General features: G+C 43.3%; 2 protein-coding genes across 2 annotated transcripts; one reads left to right on the forward strand and one right to left on the reverse strand.

Annotated features, from left to right (window-relative positions):
• The first annotated feature begins 566 nt into the window (after positions 1-566).
• Positions 567-4,543, forward strand: smndc1 (survival motor neuron domain containing 1). Its single transcript, XM_028965906.1, has 6 exons — positions 567-741; positions 1,394-1,513; positions 1,693-1,835; positions 2,200-2,358; positions 2,469-2,622; positions 3,915-4,543. Exons 2-6 carry the CDS (start codon positions 1,394-1,396, stop codon positions 4,050-4,052), a joined length of 714 nt encoding a protein of 237 aa, XP_028821739.1. The 5' UTR covers positions 567-741; the 3' UTR covers positions 4,053-4,543.
• Positions 4,544-5,450: 907 nt separating this feature from the next.
• On the reverse strand, positions 5,451-21,212 carry add3b (adducin 3 (gamma) b). The gene is made up of 15 exons (XM_028965905.1): positions 20,998-21,212; positions 18,699-18,952; positions 17,743-17,833; positions 17,136-17,287; positions 16,964-17,044; positions 12,949-13,098; positions 11,179-11,316; positions 10,938-11,036; positions 10,659-10,844; positions 9,912-10,172; positions 8,952-9,068; positions 8,595-8,684; positions 7,868-7,985; positions 7,117-7,218; positions 5,451-6,938 (listed from the first exon to the last, which is right to left on the reverse strand). Exons 2-15 carry the CDS (start codon positions 18,876-18,878, stop codon positions 6,685-6,687), a joined length of 2,019 nt encoding a protein of 672 aa, XP_028821738.1. The 5' UTR covers positions 18,879-18,952; positions 20,998-21,212; the 3' UTR covers positions 5,451-6,684.
• Between the last annotated feature and the right edge of the window lie 1,891 nt (positions 21,213-23,103).

A 23,103-nucleotide genomic window follows, 5' to 3' on the forward strand; every position in this document is an offset into this window, starting at 1 on the left:
TTTCTGACATTGCAGTCACATAATTGGAAGGTTGCCGGTTTGAATCCCGATCCGCCAAAGTTGCCACCGCGGTGCCACTGAGCAAAGTAGCGTCCCCACACACTGCTCACCAAGGATGATGGTTAAAAGGAGAGGACACATTTTGTTGTGTCACTAAGCAGTGTTTCACAATGACAATCACTTCACTTTCACATGCCATGCCCAGGAAGTGCCCAGGTAATTTAGACTGAAATTCCCAAAAGCATTCTCATTGTCTGTATTCCCTTTTTTCTTTCTGCATTACTGATATGAGGTTATATATACTCACTGCTTTACTTTGACAGCTAAAAAGAAACTTTCATTTTGATGCACTGAACATGCTCGGTCTTGAGTTTTTTTTTTTTCTTCAATTAATTTGAAACAGTTTTTCAGTAATAAAAAAAACAGGCAGGTGAGGTAAAATCATTGTGTAAGAATCGCTCTGTGGCTGTGGGCTTTTTCCCTTTAGACACTTTTGGACGCCGCGCCACTAGGCGGCGGTCAAGCGCCGCAGTTGCCTCAACAACCGCTTTTGAGGGGGGGGGAAAGAGAGAGAAAAAGAAGAATCGACGACGTCCGGGTGACGGAAGAGTCGAGAAACAAGAGCGCTGAGAAAAACACGGCACAAGAAAAACGAAGTTCGACCTTATATGGGGACATTAAACCTGCTCTGAACCCAAATTGCACGTGTTTCTCCCGTCTGTCGTTTTCTTGCCGCCAGAGGTGAGTGCAAGTGGCTTGAAACGAACTGTTGTTGATGCGGGAGGCTCCATAATGGCGGCGCCCGGGCCTGTTATGCGTATATACAATCTTCTATACCGTAATTTTATCCCTGAGTGAGGAAGAAACGCGGCGTGGTGTTTTGAGACGATCTGTGTCGATTGTCGGTATCGGGCCGGGTTTGGTTGCTGGGTTATTTTTTCATCGATGTCTTTTGTCGTGTTCCTGGTTTATTATTTGGTTTGCTAGTGTGCGTACCTTCAAAATACGAGCCGGGACCAGCATATAACATGTTGTGAAATTATTGAGTAATAATTCGCTTTATTACGTTTCGATGGCGTGACTGGTTAAAGGGTTGAAACGAAATTTTCATGATTTAAAAAAAGCACTTTCAAAAATCCGTTTAAAATAATCAAATCAAAATTGCCGGTTAGAATCCTGAATCGAATCCGAAACCTGAACCCAAGCCCCGTACCCACACACTGCTCACCAAGGGTGATGGTTAAAAGCAGAGGACAAATTTCGTTGTGTCACCGTGTGCTGTGCTGCAGTGTTTCACAATGACAGTCACTTCACCGTGCTATCGTGAAAAATAAACGTACGGTATCCGTTTGTAGTCTTGGAGTGAAATCTTCTCTCTGCCTGTGTTGTGCAGATGTCTGAGGAACTGGTGAAGCAGCTGAGCAGCTACAAGGCGCAGCTCCAGCAGGTGGAGGCGGCGCTGTCCACAGACCCGGACAATGAGGATCTGTTAAAGCTCCAGAAAGACCTCCAGGTGCAGCATCCTCCTAAATCTCGTCTTCATTTTAACAGTTGCTTACAGGAACACCATCGAGGTCGTAATTTATGACTGATGAACATCTCAGTGGTGTTTCTAGTTAAAGGAGCAGATTTACTGATGTGTCTCTAAACAGATGCATGTATACACACACACACATGCACATTTGCCTGCAGGAGGTGATTGAGCTGACCAAAGACCTTCTGAGCTCCCAACCCACAGAAGGCGTCTCTACATCCAGCAGTTCCGAGACGACTACGCACACACGCAACTGGAAAATCGGTGACAAGTGCATGGCGGTGTGGAATCAGGATGGACAGTGAGTTCGCGTGTGTGAGGGTTTGGGTAAAATGCATGGCTTTTGGAGACGGGAACAGTAAGTGTGTGTGTTTGATCTTATGTTAGAACTACTCTGTATGTGTATTATCTGATTGGCCACACCAGGCTGTTTGGTTTTTAGTAATAACTTATTTATTATTCTTATCTATTTTGTGTTGTTAACGTCAAATTATTAAAAAAGAAAACTAAAATTAGTTGTGTCTATGGTGTGTGTGTGTGTTGACGTGGAATGTGTGCCCAGGTTTACTTGCTGCCAGCAGGGTGTGTGTGTGTGTGTGTGTGTGTGCTTAGCACTCTGAGGTGTGTGTCCGTACTCACCTGCTTACAGTCGTGGTTTCTGGCAGGTGGTATGAGGCAGAGGTGGAGGAGCTGGACCGGGAGAACGGCACTGCGGCGATCACCTTTGCCGGGTATGGCAACGCGGAGGTTGTGCCACTACACGCGCTCAGAGCAGCGGAGGATGGCGCGCGACCGGAGGAGGACGCCAGCAAAGCAAAGTCCAAGTGAGTTTTTTTTTTTTTTTTTTTTTTTTTTTTTTTATATATATATATTAAATCAGTGCCATCACCAAGGCATGATTTTCCTTAACATTTAAATGTGTGTGTGTGTGTAGGAAAGCACTGCTGCTGGAGCAGAGGGAGTATAAGAAGAAGAAAGCTCAAAAGAAGGTGCAGCGCATGAAGGAGCTGGAACAGGAGCGGGAGCAGCAGAAGTCTAAATGGCAGCAGTTCAACAACAAGGCCTACAGCAAGAACAAGAAGGGGCAGGTCCGCCTTTCCCCCACTCTTGTGTGTGTGTGTGTGTGTGTCTTCTCTAATACCCCTTTTCCACCTCCCTGGTTTCCAGTTCCGTGCTTTTCCACAGAAAAAAGTGGTGCTGTGCCCTAAACTGGTGTCATAGCAAGAACCTGTGACGTCATGTGCAGTGGGTGGAGTGATCGGTAGCTTTAGAAGAGAAAACAGCAATGCGCTGAAGACATTGAAGCTCCTCTAGCTATATGGACGTGAACAGAAATTCAACAGAACTTAAATAGTTCACTAGAAGTCAGTTTATGCTTCACACGAAAACTGGCCAAATTTTCAATAAGGTAAGAAGAACTGAAGAAAGACAACAGGGACAAAAAAAGAACGTAAACGTGGCAGCAGTGGAGGTCCAAATGACTGTCATGGGATTCTGTGATGGGATTTCTGTTTGGTGCCATATTATCATGACGCTCATGCTGAGCTCCTGTCAGGTGTAAATTCGGACCGGTCCTCGTTTTGGTCCCAGTTCAGCGCTGGCTGAGAACCAGCACCAGCGTAATGGAACTTGTCCAGTTCAGCCCATAGGAGCATGGATTGATTTAGGTTTTGGGGTTATATAGAGAAATGAACAGAATCACTTATCAATTTGCCTGGACTGGACTGCATTTTTAAATGCCCAATGTATCCCCCTGGAACAACTCAGGGTTAAGTGTCTCAGGGCCACAATGGTATTGTCCATTGTGGGACACATCTGGGCCAGTGGTGGCCTAGCGAGTAAGGAAACGGACCTGTCTTCAGAAGGTTGCCGGTTTGAATCCACCAAGGTGCCACTGAGCAAAGCACAGTCTCAGCACGCTGCGTGTCATGGCTGCCCACTGCTCACCAAGGGTGATGGTTAAAAGCAGAGGATACGATGTGTTTTACTGTTCACTTTCTCTTCATTTAGTCACAGTTGTTTGAACCTGTGATTCTGGTTCATATGCGATTGTTACCAACTAGTCTACTACCACCTATGTTGTCATGGCAACACCAGTTTACACCAAAAAGTGCACTAATGCCACTAAATGTCACCATTGGATCTTATGGACCAGTGGTCCCCAAAGTGGGGGCTGCAAAAAATATGTTGAAAGCAATGAATGTAAGAAATTAAATGTACGAGAGAGAGAACATTTGGGAATGACTTGGTTGGATCAATATCGAACAGGTGAATGCTGTCCCGGATAAGGTTTTGTGTGTGTGTGTGTGTGTGTCAGTTTTCTGCTGAGAGCTGTTGTGTATAACTGTATACTAAAAAGCTGCTTCTCTTCTGTGTTCAGGTCAAAAGGAGCATCTTTGCTTCCCCGGAGAGCGTGAACGGCAAGGTCGGAGTGGGAACGTGCGGCATTGCGGATAAGCCAATGACACAGTACCACGACACGTCCAAATATAACGTCCGGCACCTCATGCCCCAGTGACCGCACCGGGCGCGTGCGTGTGTGTGCGTCAGTGTGTGAGTGCGTCCGTCCCTGGTGTCCCTCCCTCGTACTCTGAGAGAATTAAGCAGCGGTCTGCGCCCCCCCCCCTTCTGTTTCATGCGGGAGGGGTGAAGAGTTAATAAACCCTGAAAGCTTTTAATAAGCGCCATTTAAAGAGCTAATTACAGATAAGCAGGGGAGGGTGTAGACGAGGGCTCTTCCAGTCTAGTCCTGCCGTTGCTTTCTGCCAGCTAATTTAACGATATTCTAAAACTCTCGCGTAAAGAGAGGGGGGAGGAGCAGTGGCGCTGGATTCAGGGCGGCCCAGGGGACCAGGGATGGAGGCGTTTTAGTGAATGAGAGAGATTTTGTGTCTTTGTCGGGGTAACAAGCGTTTTACTGGAGACCAGATGGGTTTTTGGTTTATTTTGTTTCGCTTTTCAGTTTTGTATATTTACATCTTGCAGAATAAAATTTGATCTTTGTCCACATTTTGCGTCATTTGTGTTTCTGTGGTTGGCGGCAGTCATGTCTCCATTCGAAAACAATCACGCAAAAGATGCATTGTAGATGCGAAACTACACAGGAACTTAATTAAATGCTCCTGTGTTAATTATATCATATTAATAAATTTATGCTAAATGCGTTAATTGTGAAGTCTCTACAAGGAATTGAGTTTTTTTTTTTTTTTTTTCACTGAACAACTGTAGAAAGCAAAGATCTTTCCGAAAATCAGCTGTAACATGCTGCTTAAACATTTTTAACCTTTAAGTGAGAGTCAAGTGACGTCATTGTCATTGTGAAACACTGCAGAACCGCACATGGTACCGTGGTTTGAACCTATGACTTTGTGGTTGTTTGGTTCATAGGAGAGTGCATTAGCTACTAGACTACTGCTAGTATGGGTTTGTTCCGGTCTTGTTGTAATGATGAGTACACAGGAAAATGTGGCCTAGATGCATGTACACAGTGTATTCGTGAGATGGGTCCAATCTCTGGAGAACTCGAACTGGGTTTCTCACACTTCACGATCTTGGCCGGTTGACTGGTGCCGGAAGATGCATACTCATCCTTGCAAGATGGTGTCCCGATGCACAAAGCAAGGTCCTGGCAGCGTTCATCTGCTGATGTTTATTTTGCTTGCAATGCTGGGAGTTCTTGCTATGAAATTGCTGAATTGGCCAGCATCAATGCTCACTAATGTTCTGGCCAAGACCCACAGTCATTTGGCAAAATCTAGCAGAAAGCCCTCCCAGAAGATCTGAAGAAATTGTGTTCGTGTTGATTCTGAGAAGCTGCAGGGCTTCTTGATTTTCTTGAGATGATGTTGCCAAATTGAAGTTAAATTACACAAAGGTCTCAGGCGCAAACCATCTCAGATAAATCACAGATTCCATAAAAGATGTAAATCAAAGTGTTTTTATTGGTACAGCGAACTACAAACTGTTTCTACAGCAAACCGGATGACTGTTAGGAAGGGAATGCAGAAATGGCGCTGAGTCATCGGCATATAACAACCAAGCAAGATAATAGCACACCGATTCTTTCTAGCATTCATTTCTAACCAACTAGATACTTTAACAAAATGTTTTACAGAACCAACATATGCACAAGATCCAAAAGGGACTCCTTCACTTTGTCAGCTATTTCTCACAACACCATAAACTGAATTTTTGTTCTCATCCTCATATTATTATCTACATATTATTGCTGAAGTAAGCGCAGTGCTAAGGGTTTATAACTGACACAGCACATGGGGAGTGTTCACTAAAGTCACTATCAACTATGTGTTTAATATTTACAGAAATAAGTTCTTAGTGTATTGGAAAGGAAGAACTAACTACAAGCAATGCTTTTTCATTTTGCTTTATTTCACCTAGATAATACATTTTAATTATGCTTTTATAAAAGTAAGTTTAAAATTTGAGTAGCCCATAGTGAGGATTGACATCTCTGCATTCTGGATGATTTAAGTCCCCTCCTGCTATCATTACTGCTAACGCAATATAGCCAGATATATGACCTGTAGCCAGATATATGACTTTTAAGCCCTCTATTGTATATAACACACATGACTATCCAACAATAAATGAGACCCGAGTTCCTCTGCCTTTTCTCAACAAGCATTCTCCTCAAAGTATTAGGTTCAAAACCACCCAACCTGGCAACACTATGCGCACGGTCCTGTCTCCTCCCTTAAGTAGTTTTCTTTAAAGTTTTCTTTACTTGAAATCCCGAACATGCAGATATATTAACTTCACTTTTGCAAAATCCTCAGTGGTAAACTAGCAAAATGATCCCACTTTATGTTTGTCACAATGCATGTGCAATTTATTACTCATAGACTGTTTCATGGGACAGCAGTTCAAATGAAATGTAGAAACCCTTTCAGTTGTCACAAATTATGTTATGTTACAAAAAGTGCCTGAAAAAAAAGTGACTTTTTAGTTTTAATGGGTGCAATCCATTTAATATTCTGTGGAGATGAGAGGATATTCAACATGTCAGCTTGATATAATCTTACCTACAATCATTATTGTAATCAGGTATGTGCCAAAACTCTGTATATATGATGAATATGTATATATCATGTATATATGAATATCCATTTACTGTATACATTATCACTATTTTAACTTTCACCTTGTTTATCCTTCTTTTTGCTTTTCCTGAGGAACGATGGTGTGCAAAACTTTTTCTTTTTCTTGGTGGGTTTAGATTGGGCCTCAGGAGAGTCTGTGGTTTCTGGGCTTGGGCTGGTCGCTATGACAACATCCATCTCTTTGTTGATGCTAAGGCTGGTGATGCTCACGCTCATTTCCTCATCTGGCTCAATGGGTGTCTCTGCTAGAGTTTCAGAGAGACTTTCACCCAGCACCTCAGCAACTGTGCACACACACAGACGCATAACACAACAAGGTTTTAAGGATTTTGTTTACATTTGCATTTTTGTGTCAAACAGTGGGAAAACAAACTGTCCAATACTAGAATGTGATTATTAATAAAGCAAAACCCAGAAATACAATTATGGCACTTGCAGGTGCAGTGTCCAGGAGATGTATACCTTCTTTTGCTGGACTGCTCAGGGGGGAGAGGGACAGCGAGATGGTTGATCCATCATAAGTAGTGATTTCATCTGCGTCTGTAGCATCATCATCAGCATCATCTGAGGAAGAGCCCACAGATAGTTCTGTCATTGAGTTTTCATCTTAGTGTTTGTTAATGCATTGTGCACTAAGGGTGTTAGAAAACATCAATACAGCAATATATCACGATATTTTACGTGGTGATATTGTAGTGATTCTGGCACATCAAATATCGATATTTTATACATTCAAATATTTATGCTACTTTTGTCCACCAGGGGGTGATGCTGATCTTTTTTTTTTTGTGAGGTCAGCAGAGATGAACCTCCACTCCTGTAGATGGTGCTGTACAGCTGGGTACTTTTAATTACTGTTTGGCATTTAAATATATTATTTTCAGTGTTATGCATTGTATCTTAACGTTTTTGGTGTCCACTAGTTCAGTGTGTTAAAATGCAGCTACAATTGAGTTCTGAGTCACTTTATATTGCTTTGGCTGAATTACTAATGTAATGTGATCCACACACATCATACACAGCATCGTGTATTTCTGCTGTTTTTACATTTTCAGTGAACTGTAGAATATCGCAATATGTACAGTATCACAAGATATCGTGATATAATCATATTGTGACCCATGTATAGTGATACGTATTGTATCACGAGATCCTTGCCAACACACAACCCTATTGTGCACAGAGGTTATGGAGTGTGTCCTTATGCATGTACCTTGCTGACTTAACTGTTGTGCCACAGAATTTTTGTATTCCTCAAGCTCAGCATCTGATTGGCTAAAGGGGTTTGGTGGGAGGGGCTCAGCCTGGTCCTCGTCATCATAAATAAATGCCTGTAACGAGAAACCACCTTCAAGTCACCTGCATTATTCTTTTGTTTCATTTCTTACTGAATTTCTGCAGCATTTTCAGGATTTTGAAAATCAACCATAATGGTGTTCCTTAGCTGGCAATTTAAATTTTTCCTCGTTGTTTTATTATCAAATTCTGCCAAAGTCAAAGCAGTGTGAAAAGTACACAGTCACATTAATCTGCAATCACTGCTATATTTGCATCCACTGCTGTAACCAGGGTTCACAGCCAACATGCAACTTTTAAAGCATAGGGGAGCATGATTTCAGTACATCACTTAAAACATGACAATGCAAATGTAAAAAATGTTTTACCCCAGTCCCACCAGGTATTATAATTTTATGCAAAATTCACAAATAAATATCACACCATTCACAATTATATTTCCTGATTCAGCAACAAATGTAAAAAGATTCACAATTATAATAATGAATTTTGAAACTAAAACAACTCCATAGAATTTTGGTCCTTTTGAACAGTTTCCGCAAATAAATGTTGTAACTCGCTGATAAACACAACCATGAGTTGTAAACATATATTATTATATATATTAATTTTATTATTAAGTACATTAATAAGGACAAACTCACTGGTCCCGGTTTCTTGTCCACCTCAATTCCAGCCAACAGCTGAGAGCGAGGCCCTGCAGTCATCATGTCAACCCAGTGCTGATCGCGGATCTACATACACGTCACAAGCAAACACATACATTCATATAAGAAATGTTCAAATGAATGAGGTGCTTTAACATGTGTTAAATTGTAGTGTTTGGCCCTGGAGAAACTTGTAGCTCCTTAACGCTCTTCTTCCTTTGAGCTGTGTCAGCAAAAAAATAGTCTCATATCCAAAATGTGTTAGAAACAACATATGCAGATCACCAGTGAAGTTGGAACATTATTACATACTTGTTCTTTTTATTAACAAATTTTACAAAACTTATTCCTCACCTGGTTCCTTTTCACCAGGACCTCAGTAGGGTTGGTGTTTAGAGGAACAAACTGGTTGGGGTCTTCAATTTTGATAGGGGTACCCCCACCACTGCCAATCTCAGCAGTTTTTTTCCACTGATACATAAAGAAAAGAAATAGATCAAAAGAAACACTGCAGCACAGCACACGGTGTAGAGAACCACAAAAGTTTGTGGGGGGGAGGAGAGCGCTCGGCTGCCTAGCAGGTTGTGGCGAACGTAAGGGTGTGTGTGGTTAGACGCAAGGCCCAGACAAGATTGCAAGTGATGAATGACGGTTTACTGGATTTACACAGGTTGAGGGGTTGCGTGAGAGTATAACTGAGTGGTTTATCTACACAGAATACAAAACAGAAATACAATAAAACTAAACAATGCGTTTACGTGGTTACATTTCCCGGACATCACAGTGGAACACGTACAGGTCACAAACACACTCATATGACACAACAGGTGCACCTGCAGGCGCGTGGTTCATACCACGGATATTGGAGGCCAATGCACTGCCGGTAATCACTTAGGTGAGGAGCCACACCCGCCTGCGTCTGCGATTTTTAACATGCGGTGCACACAACAACATGCATTTAATGCATTCTGCATTTAACCCATCACCCTTAGTGAGCGCTGGGCAGACATCAAAGGCGCCCGGGGTGCAGTGTGTGGGGATGACATTGATATTTTGGGGCATACTCTGTCCTTAAAGCCCCGGCTAATTTGAAGATTGCAAACATTTCTATACATTTTATCATTTTTTATAGAGGGAGCCAGAGGGAGAACCATGGTTTTAAATAGTTTTAAGTCTGGGTTTGATCGGTGACTGCCTGCATAAACTGACCCATAGTTACAACAGATTTGAATTGGGCCTGGCGTCATTGCAGTACAGACCTTATAAAGTAGCCGAAAGGTATATGTGTACAGACATGAATGGAGTATTGTGTACCACAGTCCGTGTGCGTGGGCTGGTTTCCCCATTGGCTGAGTTCTCGGGGACGTTGACTTTCAGGTAGCAGTTCGGGGAGTTGAGCCAGCGCGCCCGCTCCCGCTGCTGTCGCTCTAACAGGAAGTTCACTGGCCTCCACACAAACACGTCCTCTTCCTCCAATCCGGTGGTTGTCACCGTGGCCGGAATCTCAACCTCGTTCCGGTGCCTCAGCGCCTCTTTGACGACTGGATGCCGGTACGGGTAGCCTGTCCTGTAACCCTGGCAACAGGCATCAGATGAAAATGAGTTTGCAGATGAAGTGGCAGCCTATTTTGCTGGAAATGTGGAGATCTCTGCGTGGGCTGCACAGCATTGCCATGCACTGCCAAGCCTGGTCTGTTACGAAACACTCCGGTCGATGAGTTCTGATTCTCTTAGCTGCATGTTCTGCTCGATACTCAGAATACTAACGCTCTCATTTTGGGATTTAAATCCGTCCAGAGCCACATAGTTTTTCATAGTTGCTCACTTCTTTAACATTATTGTGTCTGTTTTCCTGATGGCCAATAATTTATCAAATAAAACAAATCAGTAAAAGAAAAAAATTGCAATTGTGCTGTGCTACTGTCTTAAATGTTGACTAGCAGATGACCAACAGATTATATTTCAATTATAATGTGTTACCAAGCTGCAGTCATAATCAAAAGTGAGTTATTATCCAGGAAATATTGCAATGCCATGGTGACGGTTGCTAGCATCACTCACCAGGTTGTCAAGCAACCGCATGAGAGACTCAAACTCCGCCTCTCCTGTCCTCCACTCCATCTGTGCGTCCTCCCTTTCTACACATGGTGAGGGGGGGTGTGTCAGACAGGGTGTGCTTGGTGGGTTTTTTTCCGCATCTAGCAGAAAGAGTTTGTCCATGCCGCCTGCACACGACAAAGCTTTCACCTGCCAGATTCAAACACATGACAAAGAAAAAAATCACACATACAAACACATTTAAATATATAGACACAAACTGAGAGGTTTTTTCAGCCTTACCTGGATGTCACAGGCCAGTTGGCAGTGGTAGATGTAGTGGAAAGCCTCTTCTAAGCTCTCACCTAGTGCCAGCACACCATGTCCCCTCAACACAACCACCTAAAACTCAGATGTGTACACACACACAGTTAGACAAGGATACAATTAAAAATGTGTCAATGAATGAACTATTTTCAGGAATAAATGCTGTAATAAATGCTAAATAGCCAATGAAGGGGTCACCAGAATGTAAAGGCTCTACCTTCGCTGTGGTTCCTAAAGCGGCCTGCAGCTCCGCCCTTTCCTCCACATCGCTTCCAGTTAAACTGAAATAGGCCACCTTGCCCAGAAGGAAAGCCTCATGGGATATTGGAAGGATTCCGCACTTCATTGATGAGACCTGGTACATTGTACAACATGAACATGGAGCACATGACAATCACACGGTAATTTCTTTGTCATCTTAAGCACACACCAAATGTGCTTAATATGTACATATACAGTTGTGGCCAAAAGTTTTGAGAATGACACAATGTGGTTTACACAAAGTTTGCTGCTTCAGTTTTAATTATGGCAATTTGCATATACTCCAGAATTTTATGAAGAGTGATCCTCTGTGCCAGGAAAATGAATTAAATCTCAAATCCACTGCATTTCAGCCATGCCACCAAATGACCTGCTGAGATTATTTCAGTGATCCTCTCGTGAACACAAGTGAGAGTGTTGAGGTGCACAATCCTGGAGATCTTTCTGTCATGCTGATTGAATTAGAATAGCAGACTGGATGCTTTAAAAGGAGGGTGATGCTTGAAATCATTGTTAACTCGGTTAACCATGGTTACCAATTTAGGTAAGGAAACACATGCGGTCACCATTGTGTTGCGTAAATAGGGCTTCACAGGCAAAGATATTGCTGCTACTAAGATTGCACCTAAATGAACCATTTATCAGATCATCAAAAACTGATGGAGAGAAGTTCAAGTGTTGTGAAGAAGGCTTCAGGGTTCCCAAAAAAGATGATTCAGCTGTGGGATCGTGGTGCCACCAGTGCAGAGCTTGCTCAGGAATGGCAGCAGGCAGGCGTGAGTGCATCAGTGATGTAAACACTTTTGGAGGACAGCCTGGTGTCAAGAAGGGCAGCAAAGAAGCCACATCTCTCCGAGAAAAACATCAAGGACAGACTGATATTCAGCAAAAAGTACTGGGACTGGACTCCTGAGGACTGGGGTAAAGTCATTTTCTCTGATTAAGCCCCTTTCCAATTGTTTGGGGCATCTGGAAAGATTATTATCCGGAGAAGAAAAGGTGAGCGCTACCATCAGCCCTGCCTTGTGCCAACAGTAAAGCATCCTGGGATGCTTTATCATGAATAAAGAATGGTACCAAAATATCCTGTGAAAGCAACTTCTCCCAACCATCCTAGAACAGTTTGGTGAAGAACAATGCCCTTTCCAGCATGATGGAGCACAGTGCCATAAGGCCAAAGTGAAAACTATGTGGCTCGGGGAACAAAACATTGAAAATTTGGGTTTATGGCCAGGAAACTTCCCGGACCTTAATCCAATTGAGGACTTGTGGCAGGTGGACAAACAAAAAACAAAAACAAAAACCGACATATTGTGACTCCAAGCACTGATTATGAAGGAATGGGTCGCCATCAGTCCGGATTTGGCCCAGAAGTTGATTGACAGCATGCGAGGGCGAATTGCAGAGGTCTTGAAAAAAGGGCAAACACTGCACATTTTGACTCTTTGCATAAACTTGATGTCATTGTAAAAAAAGCCTTTGTAATTATACTTCAGTGCACCACAGAAACAACTGACAAAAAGATCTAAAAATACTGAAGGACTGAAGTTTTGTGAAAACCAGTATTTGTGTCATTCTCTTTGGCGACAACTGTACATAACATGCAACACAAGTATCATAATCGAGCATTGTGAGCATGTACAGTTCCAGCATCCATTTGAACATTTGAATCATACAGGTACTAGTTGCATATGTGTGATTGTGTGTGCGTATGTGAGGTACTCACAGCAGCGACAGCGGGAGTGTGTGTGTGTATAACACAGCGTATGTCAGGCCTGCAGCAGTAGACATGTGCATGAAGACTGAAGCTGGAACACAGAGAAGCCAGACCAGATGAACCACCATCTAGCACTGATCCTAGCATGTCCACCTTCATCTGCAATGCAAAAAAACACACAGACCATATCACCATACTGTGTTTACAGCATCTGTCATTTAATTTTTGTTGCACCACTTCTGCCAGAAACTGCAATCCAACTGTCAACACAGGGAAACTAACATCTGGATAGGAAACATACAGCCAGAAAAAATTATTATTATTATGTTTTTAATCCAAAAATATTCAACTTCACAATTGTTACGTCCTGGTATATTGGGGTGTGTTTCTGTTCTGTGTTTTGTGTTGTTTGCAGGTGCCTGGTGATTTGTAAATTGAGCCCACCTGTTCCTGCTGTGGGACAGACAGAATAAAAGGAGCCTCAGTCTCCTTTTTGGGGGCTGCGCTTGCCGTGCCATCCACCCACCCGCCTTCCTACCCTTTCCCTTTGACATCACTTCCGGTTTCCCCTGCGCTTCCCCTAGGAGGCGACGCAACTTGTGTCGGCCTGCTTCGGTGTTTGTTTGTTTTTCTCTGTTTTCCTGTTTTGTTTGCCGTTATTCGTTGTAATTCGCTTTGTATGTATTTCTTCTTTATTTATATATTTAGTCGTTAATAAAATACTTGTTAAAATTACCCGTTTAGTCTTAGTAGGTTTACGTTTGTGTCCTTTCTTTTGTTACGGGCCGGAGCCCCTAGACCGGTTCGTAACAAAATTGGGGGCTCGTCCGGGATTTGTTCTGTTTTTTTTTTCTCTCAGGACAAATTTTATTTATCTTCGGGACGTCTGTATTTTTGGGGAAGACTCGCGTTCGACGTTCGTTTGGAACTCTGGTAAGTTAGGCGTCTCCAGCCGGATTTTCGTAATCCCTCCATCGGAGCGCATTTGTTGTTTTGTTGGTTTGTGTTTGGGGATTTTATTTGGGTGGTGGTTTGAAGAGCAACCCCGGGAGGAGCTTCGCGGTTTGTCTCCTGACTGACCACGAACCTTCAATTGGTAACGCTCTTTGAAGAAGCGAAGGTTTATTTAGTGGGAGAGTTAGGCAGGTTTAGGGATCAGAGTTCCCTCACGAATACGTTGTTGCGGTGGAGAAAGCGCACGTTTCGCTCCGTTCGCAGTCTGATTTTTTTGTGGTGCAGCATCTCGTGTCTCTTGGCAACATGTCGTTGGCAGACGAGTTTATTCAGAGCCCTTCGTACGAACTCCTGTCGCGTTGCACTAAAGACAATTTGTTGCACATTGCAGAAAACTACGCGATTGAATTAACAAGCGAAGATAAAAAGTTGAAGGAATCTCTTTTTAAAGCCGTAGAACGCGCTTTATTGGGCAGTAATGTACTTGCGGCGCGGACCGAGGGTCCGGCGTCCCCGCAATCTGCAGCCAGTAGCGTCTCTGAAATGGAATTAAAGATGCGCGAATATTCTTTTCGGGAGCGGCAGATGCAATACGAAGCAGCGAAGTGGAGATCTGAACGTGACAGCCGTGCTGTGCGGGAGAAGGAAATTGAGAAGGAGTTGCAGATTCGTAAAATGGAAATCGAATTAGAAGTAAAACGACTCGAGTGTGAGGAACGCGAGAGAGAGCGGAACCGGGAATATGAAAGTCAGCGCGAAAGGGAAGAGCGGGACTTTGTTTTAAAGAAATTAGAATTAGAATTGTCCGCTAGAAAAGACGCCGTAGTTCCGGGGGTGGCCTCTGTTCCTCCAGTGTCGCTGTTACCTCCTGGCTCTGTGTCTCCTCCTCACGTCCCTCCTGTGGACCAGACTTCTTCTGATCCAGGTGATTATGGGTTTGATGTGTCCCGTAATATTCGTCTCGTCCCTCCGTTCAACGAACGAGAGGTCGAGAAGTATTTTAGTCATTTTGAGAGAGTTGCCATTACATTAAAATGGCCAACTTCTGTCTGGAGTCTTTTATTACAGTGTGTGTTGTCTGGTAAAGCTCAGGAAGTTTACTCTGCCCTCACAGTTGAGCAGAGTTCAGACTACAGTACTGTTAAAACTGCGATTTTTAAATGCATATGAACTAGTACCTGAAGCATACAGACAAAAATTCCGTCGACTGAGTAAAACTGACCGAATTACATATGTTGAATTTGCACGTGAGAAGGAGAACCTGTTCGACCGCTGGTGTACATCAGAGCACGTTACATCCCGCGAACAGTTGAGAGAGTTAGTACTGTTGGAGGAGTTTAAAAACTGTGTTCCTGATTCTGTCGCTACCTATCTGCATGATAGACAGGTGACTACATTGGCTCAAGCTGCTGTTTGTGCTGATCAGTATGCTCTGACACATAAAAGTGTCTTCGTCCCGTTCTCTTCGTCTCCCTCACGATGCATTCGTTCGCCACCTTCCAGCCCGAAACAGAGCTGGAGGAATTCCCGAAAATCTTCACCCCCCAAAGACCCTCGTGGGTGTTTTTATTGTCATGAGCCGGGTCATTTAATTGCTGCATGTCCTCGGTTACAGAAAAAGATTAAATGGAACGGTGTCTCTTACTGGCCATGTGGAAGATGACGTTACTATTAAAATTCTGCGTGATACTGGTGCTGCCCAATCGTTCGTTTTAGATTCGGTTCTCCCATTCTCTACGGAGAGTTGTTGTGATTCCGATGTGCTGGTGCAGGGAATTGAAATGGGGTTCGCGAGAGTCCCATTGCACACTCTGCACTTAAAAAGTGAATTGGTCTCGGGTGTTTTTAGGATTGCGGTTTGTTCTCAGCTTCCAGTGAAAGGGGTTTCCTTTCTTTTGGGAAATGATGTCGCTGGAGGAAAAGTCCTTCCAGTTCCGGAGGTTGTAGACGTACCGATGTTGGTTACGGACGTGGACTCAAGTCTGGCTTCAGTCTACCCTGCGTGTGTCGTTACGCGAGCGCAAGCTCGTAGGTATCAAGATGAAGTTGGGTTATCTGATACTTTTATGTCGTTCGACCCTTCGCCTGTGATTTCTGCGCATGTATCTGAGGAGATGTCCACATGTGGCGATGCTGCAGCTGCTGATGACGTGTGGCTGAGCGTAGATGAAGTGTTGATTGCTGGTGAACAGAAGACTGATCCTTCTCTGGCCCGGTGCCGTACTGCTGCCAGAGAAGGAGGTGTAGTTAATACATCAGCGTCATTTTCCTGGGAAGATGGATTTTTAATGCGGAAGTGGATTCCACCACACAGTGAAGATTTGGAGTGGAATGCGGTTATTCAGCTTGTGGTTCCTGCTAAATTTAGAGGTCAGGTACTGGCCGTCGGGCACGACCATGACTTTGCTGGTCATTTGGGGGTAAATAAGACATACCACCGTATGTCCGTATCACTTCCGGTTTCCCCTGCGCTTCCCCTAGGAGGCGACGCAACTTGTGTCGGCCTGCTTCGGTGTTTGTTTTTCTCTGTTTTCCTGTTTTGTTTGCTGTTATTCGTTGTAATTCGCTTTGTATGTATTTCTTCTTTATTTATATATTTAGTAGTTAATAAAATACTTGTTAAAATTATCAGTTTCGTCTTAGTAGGTTTACGTTTGTGTCCTTTCTTTTGTTACGGGCCGGAGCCCCTAGACCGGTTCGTAACAACAATACACGCGTGGCTGTTTACTAATGAAAAAAAATAAGCATTGAAAATTGTGAAGTCTGAATTACCACTTTCATTTATTGTTATTATACATGATAAATGTATTGTTGTATGTCCATTAATTTTTATGTAGACAAATATATAATCAAATGATTGTTTATATGAATGTTAATACGTTGCTTTTTATTTTTCCCCAAATGGTCTCAGTAAGACTACTATTATCGTTGTTTTTATCATGTATTATATTGTTCTTATTATTAGATCGGTATCGATTAACAAGTTATGGTAGTAAAGAGACCCTTCAGTTCCAACAGTCTGGCAGGATATACGATCAGTCACAATATGAAAAAACACACAGGTTCCTACCAGATTAGCAGCAGTGGCCTCAGCAAAACACAAACCCACCGGCAGAAGGAGAATATGTTCCGACTCCCTACTCGCACGCACCTGCGAGAGAGGGCCAGAGTGTGTTATGTGCTGCCGCATATGACTCCGCGCTGTAGGTTTGTGTGTGTGTCTCTGAGTGTCTGTAACGCACAGTGCTGTAGCAGTGTGTGAGGCTGGTCCAGTTGTAGAGGTGCAGGAGTCTGTAGAGGGAGGCCAGTTTGCAGCGAGCCTGCCGCTCCAGACGAGAGTAACCACATCGGTCTGTAGCAAAGAGGTCATTCACCACACACACACCACCGTGGCCTGCAGTACAAACATGCACAGAGCCAGAGATGTGTGAGATGTTTATAGCTGAAGAAGTGTGTGTGTGTCTGTGTGTGACTGTAGGTGAAAATATTACATGATGTTGTGGAGATTTCTTACATTTTGTATTTGTATGTATGTGTGTATTTAGTTCTACTTTGCTGTAGAGAGAGAGTGTGTGTGTGTATTTAGTTCTACTTTGCTGTAGAGTGTATGTGTGTGTGAGAGACTCATGAACAGAGCCAGAGATGTGTGGGATATTTATAGCTGAAGAAGTGCGTGTGTGTGTGAGACTCATGCACAGAGCCAGAGATGTGTGGATGTTTATAGCTGAAGAAGTGCGTGTGTGTGTGTGTGTGTGTGTGTGTGTGTGTGTGTGTGTGAGAGAGAGAGAGCGACGGAGGTATGTGAGATGTTTATAACAGAAGAAGTGTGTATGTGTGTGTGACCCTCACCCTGAGAATTGACGATCTGTGTGATATGAGTGAGCAGCTCATTGCCCTTGTTCAGCTGTCCCAGAACCCCCTCCAGTTCTGCCTTGAACACCTGAAGCACACGTTCACAAACGAAGCAACACTTATTAACCAACTGTCTTCTGCGAGGTTGACAGCAGCACCTTCTCAGTTTCCCATAATATGATTTCTGCATAAAAATGTGAGCACACACACTGCTTGGTGGGTGGGGTGTGAGATTCATTTCTTAACGGCATCGGCCAGATTGGCTGCATGCTACAGCCACACACTGGGCCAGAGAGCTATGTTGTGTGCATCCCATAATAGTTCACCTAACAGCCAGCCCACACACACACTCTCTCTCTTTCTCTCTCTCGTCTCCCTGTTGCACTCTGCTCTGCACCTTCAGGGTTTCCATGGTGATGTAATAGTTTTGCGTGGGCTTTTACTCTTCATGTAGTGTTTTTCTTCCATAGCTGTGCATTCCCGGTTAAATGAGGTTTGGGCTGTTTCTCTAAAGCATTGCATAATAGATCATTTAAATGAATTTATTCAAATTAAATGATGATTTATTTTCTCTCTCCATTACTGACTGCCTGTCCGAAGGCTGAGGACTGGAGTGTGTGGATGGTTTTGTGTCCCATCCACACAAAACTAAATATTTAGACGCCCCGAGTGGGGTGGAGATCCGGAAGAGACGGCAGCTGTGTGTGTGTGTGTGTGTGTGTGTGTGTGTTGTCTTTGTCTTCACTGAGCTTTTCTTCCCCTAACAGTGGAGCCGGAGCAGCAGGGAGACAGTTTGTCCAAACACACACACCCGCAACGCACACTTCCACGCTTGCACACACGTTCAATCTGATAAATATTTACGTCTCATTTTGCACTCGCAAAAACCACTTAGGGTGAAGAGCTATGCGGTGTGTGTTTTGCGAACTGTGTGTGTGTGTGTGTTTACATACGGGGCTGTGTAAACTGTGTGTGACCCTCTTCTCCTGCTCCGCCAGGTTGAGTTCCGTCTGCAGGTCAGGTGACCGAGCTCCTAGGAACCCTTCGTCATCGTTGTTGTCACGCCGACTCACGTTGCCAAGGTCCAGTGTTGTGGGGACCGGCAGACCCCCCGCTCTGACACACACACTCATCTGCAGCCCACCCTCAGAGAGACATACAGCCAACAACAACAACACACACACCCGTCTATAGTGCGGAGTGGCTCCTACAAATGGAAAAAAAATAAAGATCATTTATAGTGTACTGTCATGACTGCGACTGCATTAAATGTACTCCCTTTAAATTTCCACTTGAGTAAATTTATTTTATTTGTAGCTCTGTAACAAGTTTATGGATAAAAAAAAAAAAGAATGTTCCAGGACTTTAACAAAAACTGTATGTACATACAGTGGGCACGGAAAGTATTCAGAACCCCTTCAACTTTTCACTCCTTGCAGACATTTGCTAAAAGTTCATTTTCCCCTCATTAATCATTAATATACACACAGCACCCCATATTGGCAGAAAAACACAGAATTGTTGACATTTTTGCAGATTTATTAGCAAAGAAAAACTGAAATATCACATGGTCCTAAGTATTCAGGCCCTTTGCTGTGACACTCATATATTTAACTGAGGTGGTGTCCATTTCTTCTGATCATTTCTTGGTTCTACACCTTCATGTCCAGCTGTGGATTAGGAAAGCCACACCCTGTCTATATAAAACCTTACAGCTCACGATGCATGTCAGAGCAAATGGGAATCATGAGGTCAGGGGAAGAGCTCAGAGACAGAATTGTGGCAAGGGACAGATCTGGCCAAGGTTACAAAAAATATATTCTGCAGCACTTAAGGTTCCTAAGAGCACAGTGGCCTCCAAATTCTTTAAATGGAAGATGTTTGGGACGACCAGAACTCTTCCTAGAGCTGGCCGTCCGGCCAAACTGAGCAATCGGGGGTGAAAAAAAAATTATTGTCATGAATGTCATTATGAAACACTGCAGCACAGCACACGGTGACACAAAGAAATGTGTCCTCTGCTTTTAACCATCACCCTTGGTGAGCAGTGGGCAGCCATGACAGGTGCCCGGGGAGCAGTGTGTGGATGGGGATTTGAATCGGAAACCTTCTGATTATGGGGCTGATTCCTTAACCGCTAAGTCCAGTCAACCATCACTGCAGCCCTCCACCAGTCGGGGCTTTATGGCAAAGTGGCCCGACGGAAGCCTCTCCTAAGTGCAAGACACATGAAAGCCCGCAGGGAGTTTGCTAAAAAACACTCGAAGGACTCCAAGGTGGTGAGAAACAAGACTCTCTGATCTGATTAGATAGAAGATAGAACTTTTTGGCCTTAATTCTAAGCGATATGTGTGGAGAAAACGAGGCACAGCTCATCACCTGTCCAATACCGTCCCAACAGTAGCTGCAGTGACAGGACGACTGGTGTCAGTCAAAGGAAAGATGAATGCGGCCAAGTACAGCGGCTTCACAACAACTCTGTGACTGTTCTTGAAGGGCCCAGCCAGAACCCTGACTTAAACCCAATTGAGCATCTCTGGAGAGACCTTAAAAATGCCTTAACATTTCAGCATTTATCAGACACCCTAGTCCAAAGCGACTTACAGTCAGTAGTTACAGGGACAGTCACCCTGGAGACACAATGGTAGTTAGCGGGGTCTTTGTGGTCTTCTGGTTCATAAGCGAGTGTCTTACCCACTAGGCTACTACCAGTCCTTCAAGCATTTAGGGCAACTGGATATTCTTTTGCAAATAAATCCATTAATATCTAATGAATATCCCTCACATCGTAAAGCCTGGCCTGGGTTCCAAATATGCCCCCATTTTAATTTTTCCAGTCTATGATCATTTTTTAATTCCAAACAGATCATGCATTAATTCCACGTAGTTACCGCACTAAAATAATGAAAGAACCGTATAATAAAGGTAATCTGATTAATCCAGCGATTAATTTGATCCTCCCATCTTTCTTAATAAACGTCTTCAGATATAAGATGCAACTTTTGCTCTATGTGCCTCTATTCACCATTAAACCATTAAACTAATCAGAAAGGGTGATGAAAGACTGAAATATGCTGTTCTGTGTAGATTATGTAACACTACATGGAGGATGTCGCCTCCGCAGCCCGTCACTCACATGCACAAATATGCTTTTACATATAATACATATATTAATGTGTACAATGTGTGAAACCGAGAGCGGCTTTGTGTGCTTGTGTGTGTTTGCATGTAGGCGTCAAATTTCATCCAGACCTTTTTATTTTATTCCTCCAGAGACGCTCGTGATTTATTCCCTGAGGAGGAAACATCCAGCGAGGTTCTCCTCCGGGGTAAAAGTAATCCAACTTTCTGGTCTGCGGTTTAATTCATCCGAAACTGCACTTGATCTGAGACGCCCGCTCCTCCAGCTCCACACGCCGCGGATGGGCTCTTCGTGTGTGTGTGTGTGTGTGTGTGTGTGTGTGCGCGCGGAGGAGTTTCTGCGTGGGAATCAACCAGAACCACGTGACACTTCATATCTTCGCGTTACTATGATGCCTTGAACCATGAAGTAGACTAAACTCGTTTCTCTTCTTCTCTGCTACACATCCAAAGGTTAACAATGTTGTATAGTCTGCAATGTCGTCAGAAAAACCCACAACGTCATAATATAATATAATACAATATAATATAATATAATATAATATAATATTGTGAAAGACGTTACATTAATGTAATAATTATTATAAATTCGACATTTTTTGGAGACGTAGGAGCTGCATCTTACCACGCGAGGTCGCTATTCTCAACTTTTAACTTCCACCGCATTTTGTTTCCCTGCTTTCTCGTGTCAGGAGGGTTTACAAACTACTGATTGTAAGTCGCTCTAGATAAGGACGTCTGATAAATGCTGTAAATGTAAATGGATTTGGCCGATGTCCCTGGAGATCCCCCTGCCTCCAGTTTAGTGCTCAACGCCTGCATTCTTCTGTGTGTTTGTGTGTTTGTGTGTGTGTGTGTGTGTGTGTGTGTAGGTGGATGTCTGTTCACTTTGTTTTTTCAAGCAGTTCCATCGCAGAGTGCAGATGCTGATAACTCCCCCCATCATTCTCGGTAGCTGCAGTGGTCAACATGGTGCTTTGTTCATTGCTTTGTCCACCTTTCATTCTTCTAAAATGCATACTTAAGGGAAAAGTCTTGAGCTGAAACTTTGTGTTGATCGTCTGGACCTGGGCTCTTCAGCTTACAGGCCTTACCATACTACCGCATGGCGGCACAACGTAACAGTAAAAATGGGGCAGTGGTGGCCTAGCGGTTAAGGAAGCAGCCTTGTAATCAGAAGGTTGCCGGTTCGAATCCGCCAAGGTGCCACTGAGGTGCAACTGAGCAAAGCACCGCCTCCACACACTGCTCGGCGGGCGCCTGTCATGGCTGCCCACTGCTCACTAAGGGTGATGGATTAAATGCAGAAGACACATTTCACTGTGTGCACCATGTGCTGTGGTGCTGTGTATCACAATGACAATCACTTCACTAACTTAAAAAAAAAGGACAAGAAAGGGTGAAGATAAATTATTCCAATCACAAACACGAGAGAGTGGCGCCCTCTGATGACGGCTTGGCGGCACAACATAACAGTAAAATTAATGAAAGTTATCATACACTGAATTCACATGAATACACGGGACAGATGACACACCACACAGACATAAAATAATAATAATGCTTACATTTTTCACCAATGTCAAAACCCTTATGGCACTCTATACAGAGTGGGTGCAAAGAGCGAATGACACCTGAACTTTAACCCAAACTTTAAATATTTCTTGCCAAGCAGTCCATTAACATCAGCACACTGGCTCTTTATACTGGTTTCTGCTTCAGCACCTTTAATTAATAACAATTATTTACATTATATTCTGTTGTGCACAAAAGTTTTGAGAATGACACAAACACAACACAGAAACAATGGCATAAAAACACTGAAGCAGCAAACTTTGTGACAAGAAGTATTTGTTTCATTCTCAAAACTTATTAATGTACATATTAGTTTTTTTTTTTTTTTGTTTAAAAATACTGATTTGCTGCTAATCTTCTTTAATATTTCCTTTGGACTATAAAAAGTGATTAAAGAGTTTATGATGTGTATATAAATGAAGGAGCAGAGGACAGGAGAAGTAAGTTTTATTTTTCACCAACGTCAAAACAGCTACACACTTACAGCACTCTCTACAGAGTGGGTGCAAAGAGCGAATGACACCTGAACTTCAACCCTTTTTCAAATATTTCCTGGCAAGCAGTCCATCAACATCAACACAATGTCTCTTTATCCTGGTTGCTGCATATGTACCTTTAGTTTTTTCAAAATAGAGTAGCATT

The sequence above is a fragment of the Denticeps clupeoides genome, chromosome 2, assembly GCF_900700375.1.
Source record: "Denticeps clupeoides chromosome 2, fDenClu1.1, whole genome shotgun sequence".
Taxonomy (NCBI): Eukaryota; Metazoa; Chordata; class Actinopteri; order Clupeiformes; family Denticipitidae; genus Denticeps; species Denticeps clupeoides.

Coding starts and splice junctions, on each gene's coding strand:
- add3b (XM_028965905.1), bottom strand. CDS start 18,878: ATGAGTGTGTGTGTCAGAGCGGGGGGTCTGCCGGTCCCCACAACACTG. Junction 17,834..18,698: donor CACACAGTTTACACAGCCCC/GTATGTAAACAC, acceptor CGTGTGCTTCAG/GTGTTCAAGGCAGAACTGGA. Junction 11,037..11,178: donor CTTTAGGAACCACAGCGAAG/GTAGAGCCTTTA, acceptor TCTGAGTTTTAG/GTGGTTGTGTTGAGGGGACA.
- smndc1 (XM_028965906.1), top strand. CDS start 1,394: ATGTCTGAGGAACTGGTGAAGCAGCTGAGCAGCTACAAGGCGCAGCTC. Junction 1,514..1,692: donor AGCTCCAGAAAGACCTCCAG/GTGCAGCATCCT, acceptor ATTTGCCTGCAG/GAGGTGATTGAGCTGACCAA. Junction 2,359..2,468: donor GCCAGCAAAGCAAAGTCCAA/GTGAGTTTTTTT, acceptor GTGTGTGTGTAG/GAAAGCACTGCTGCTGGAGC.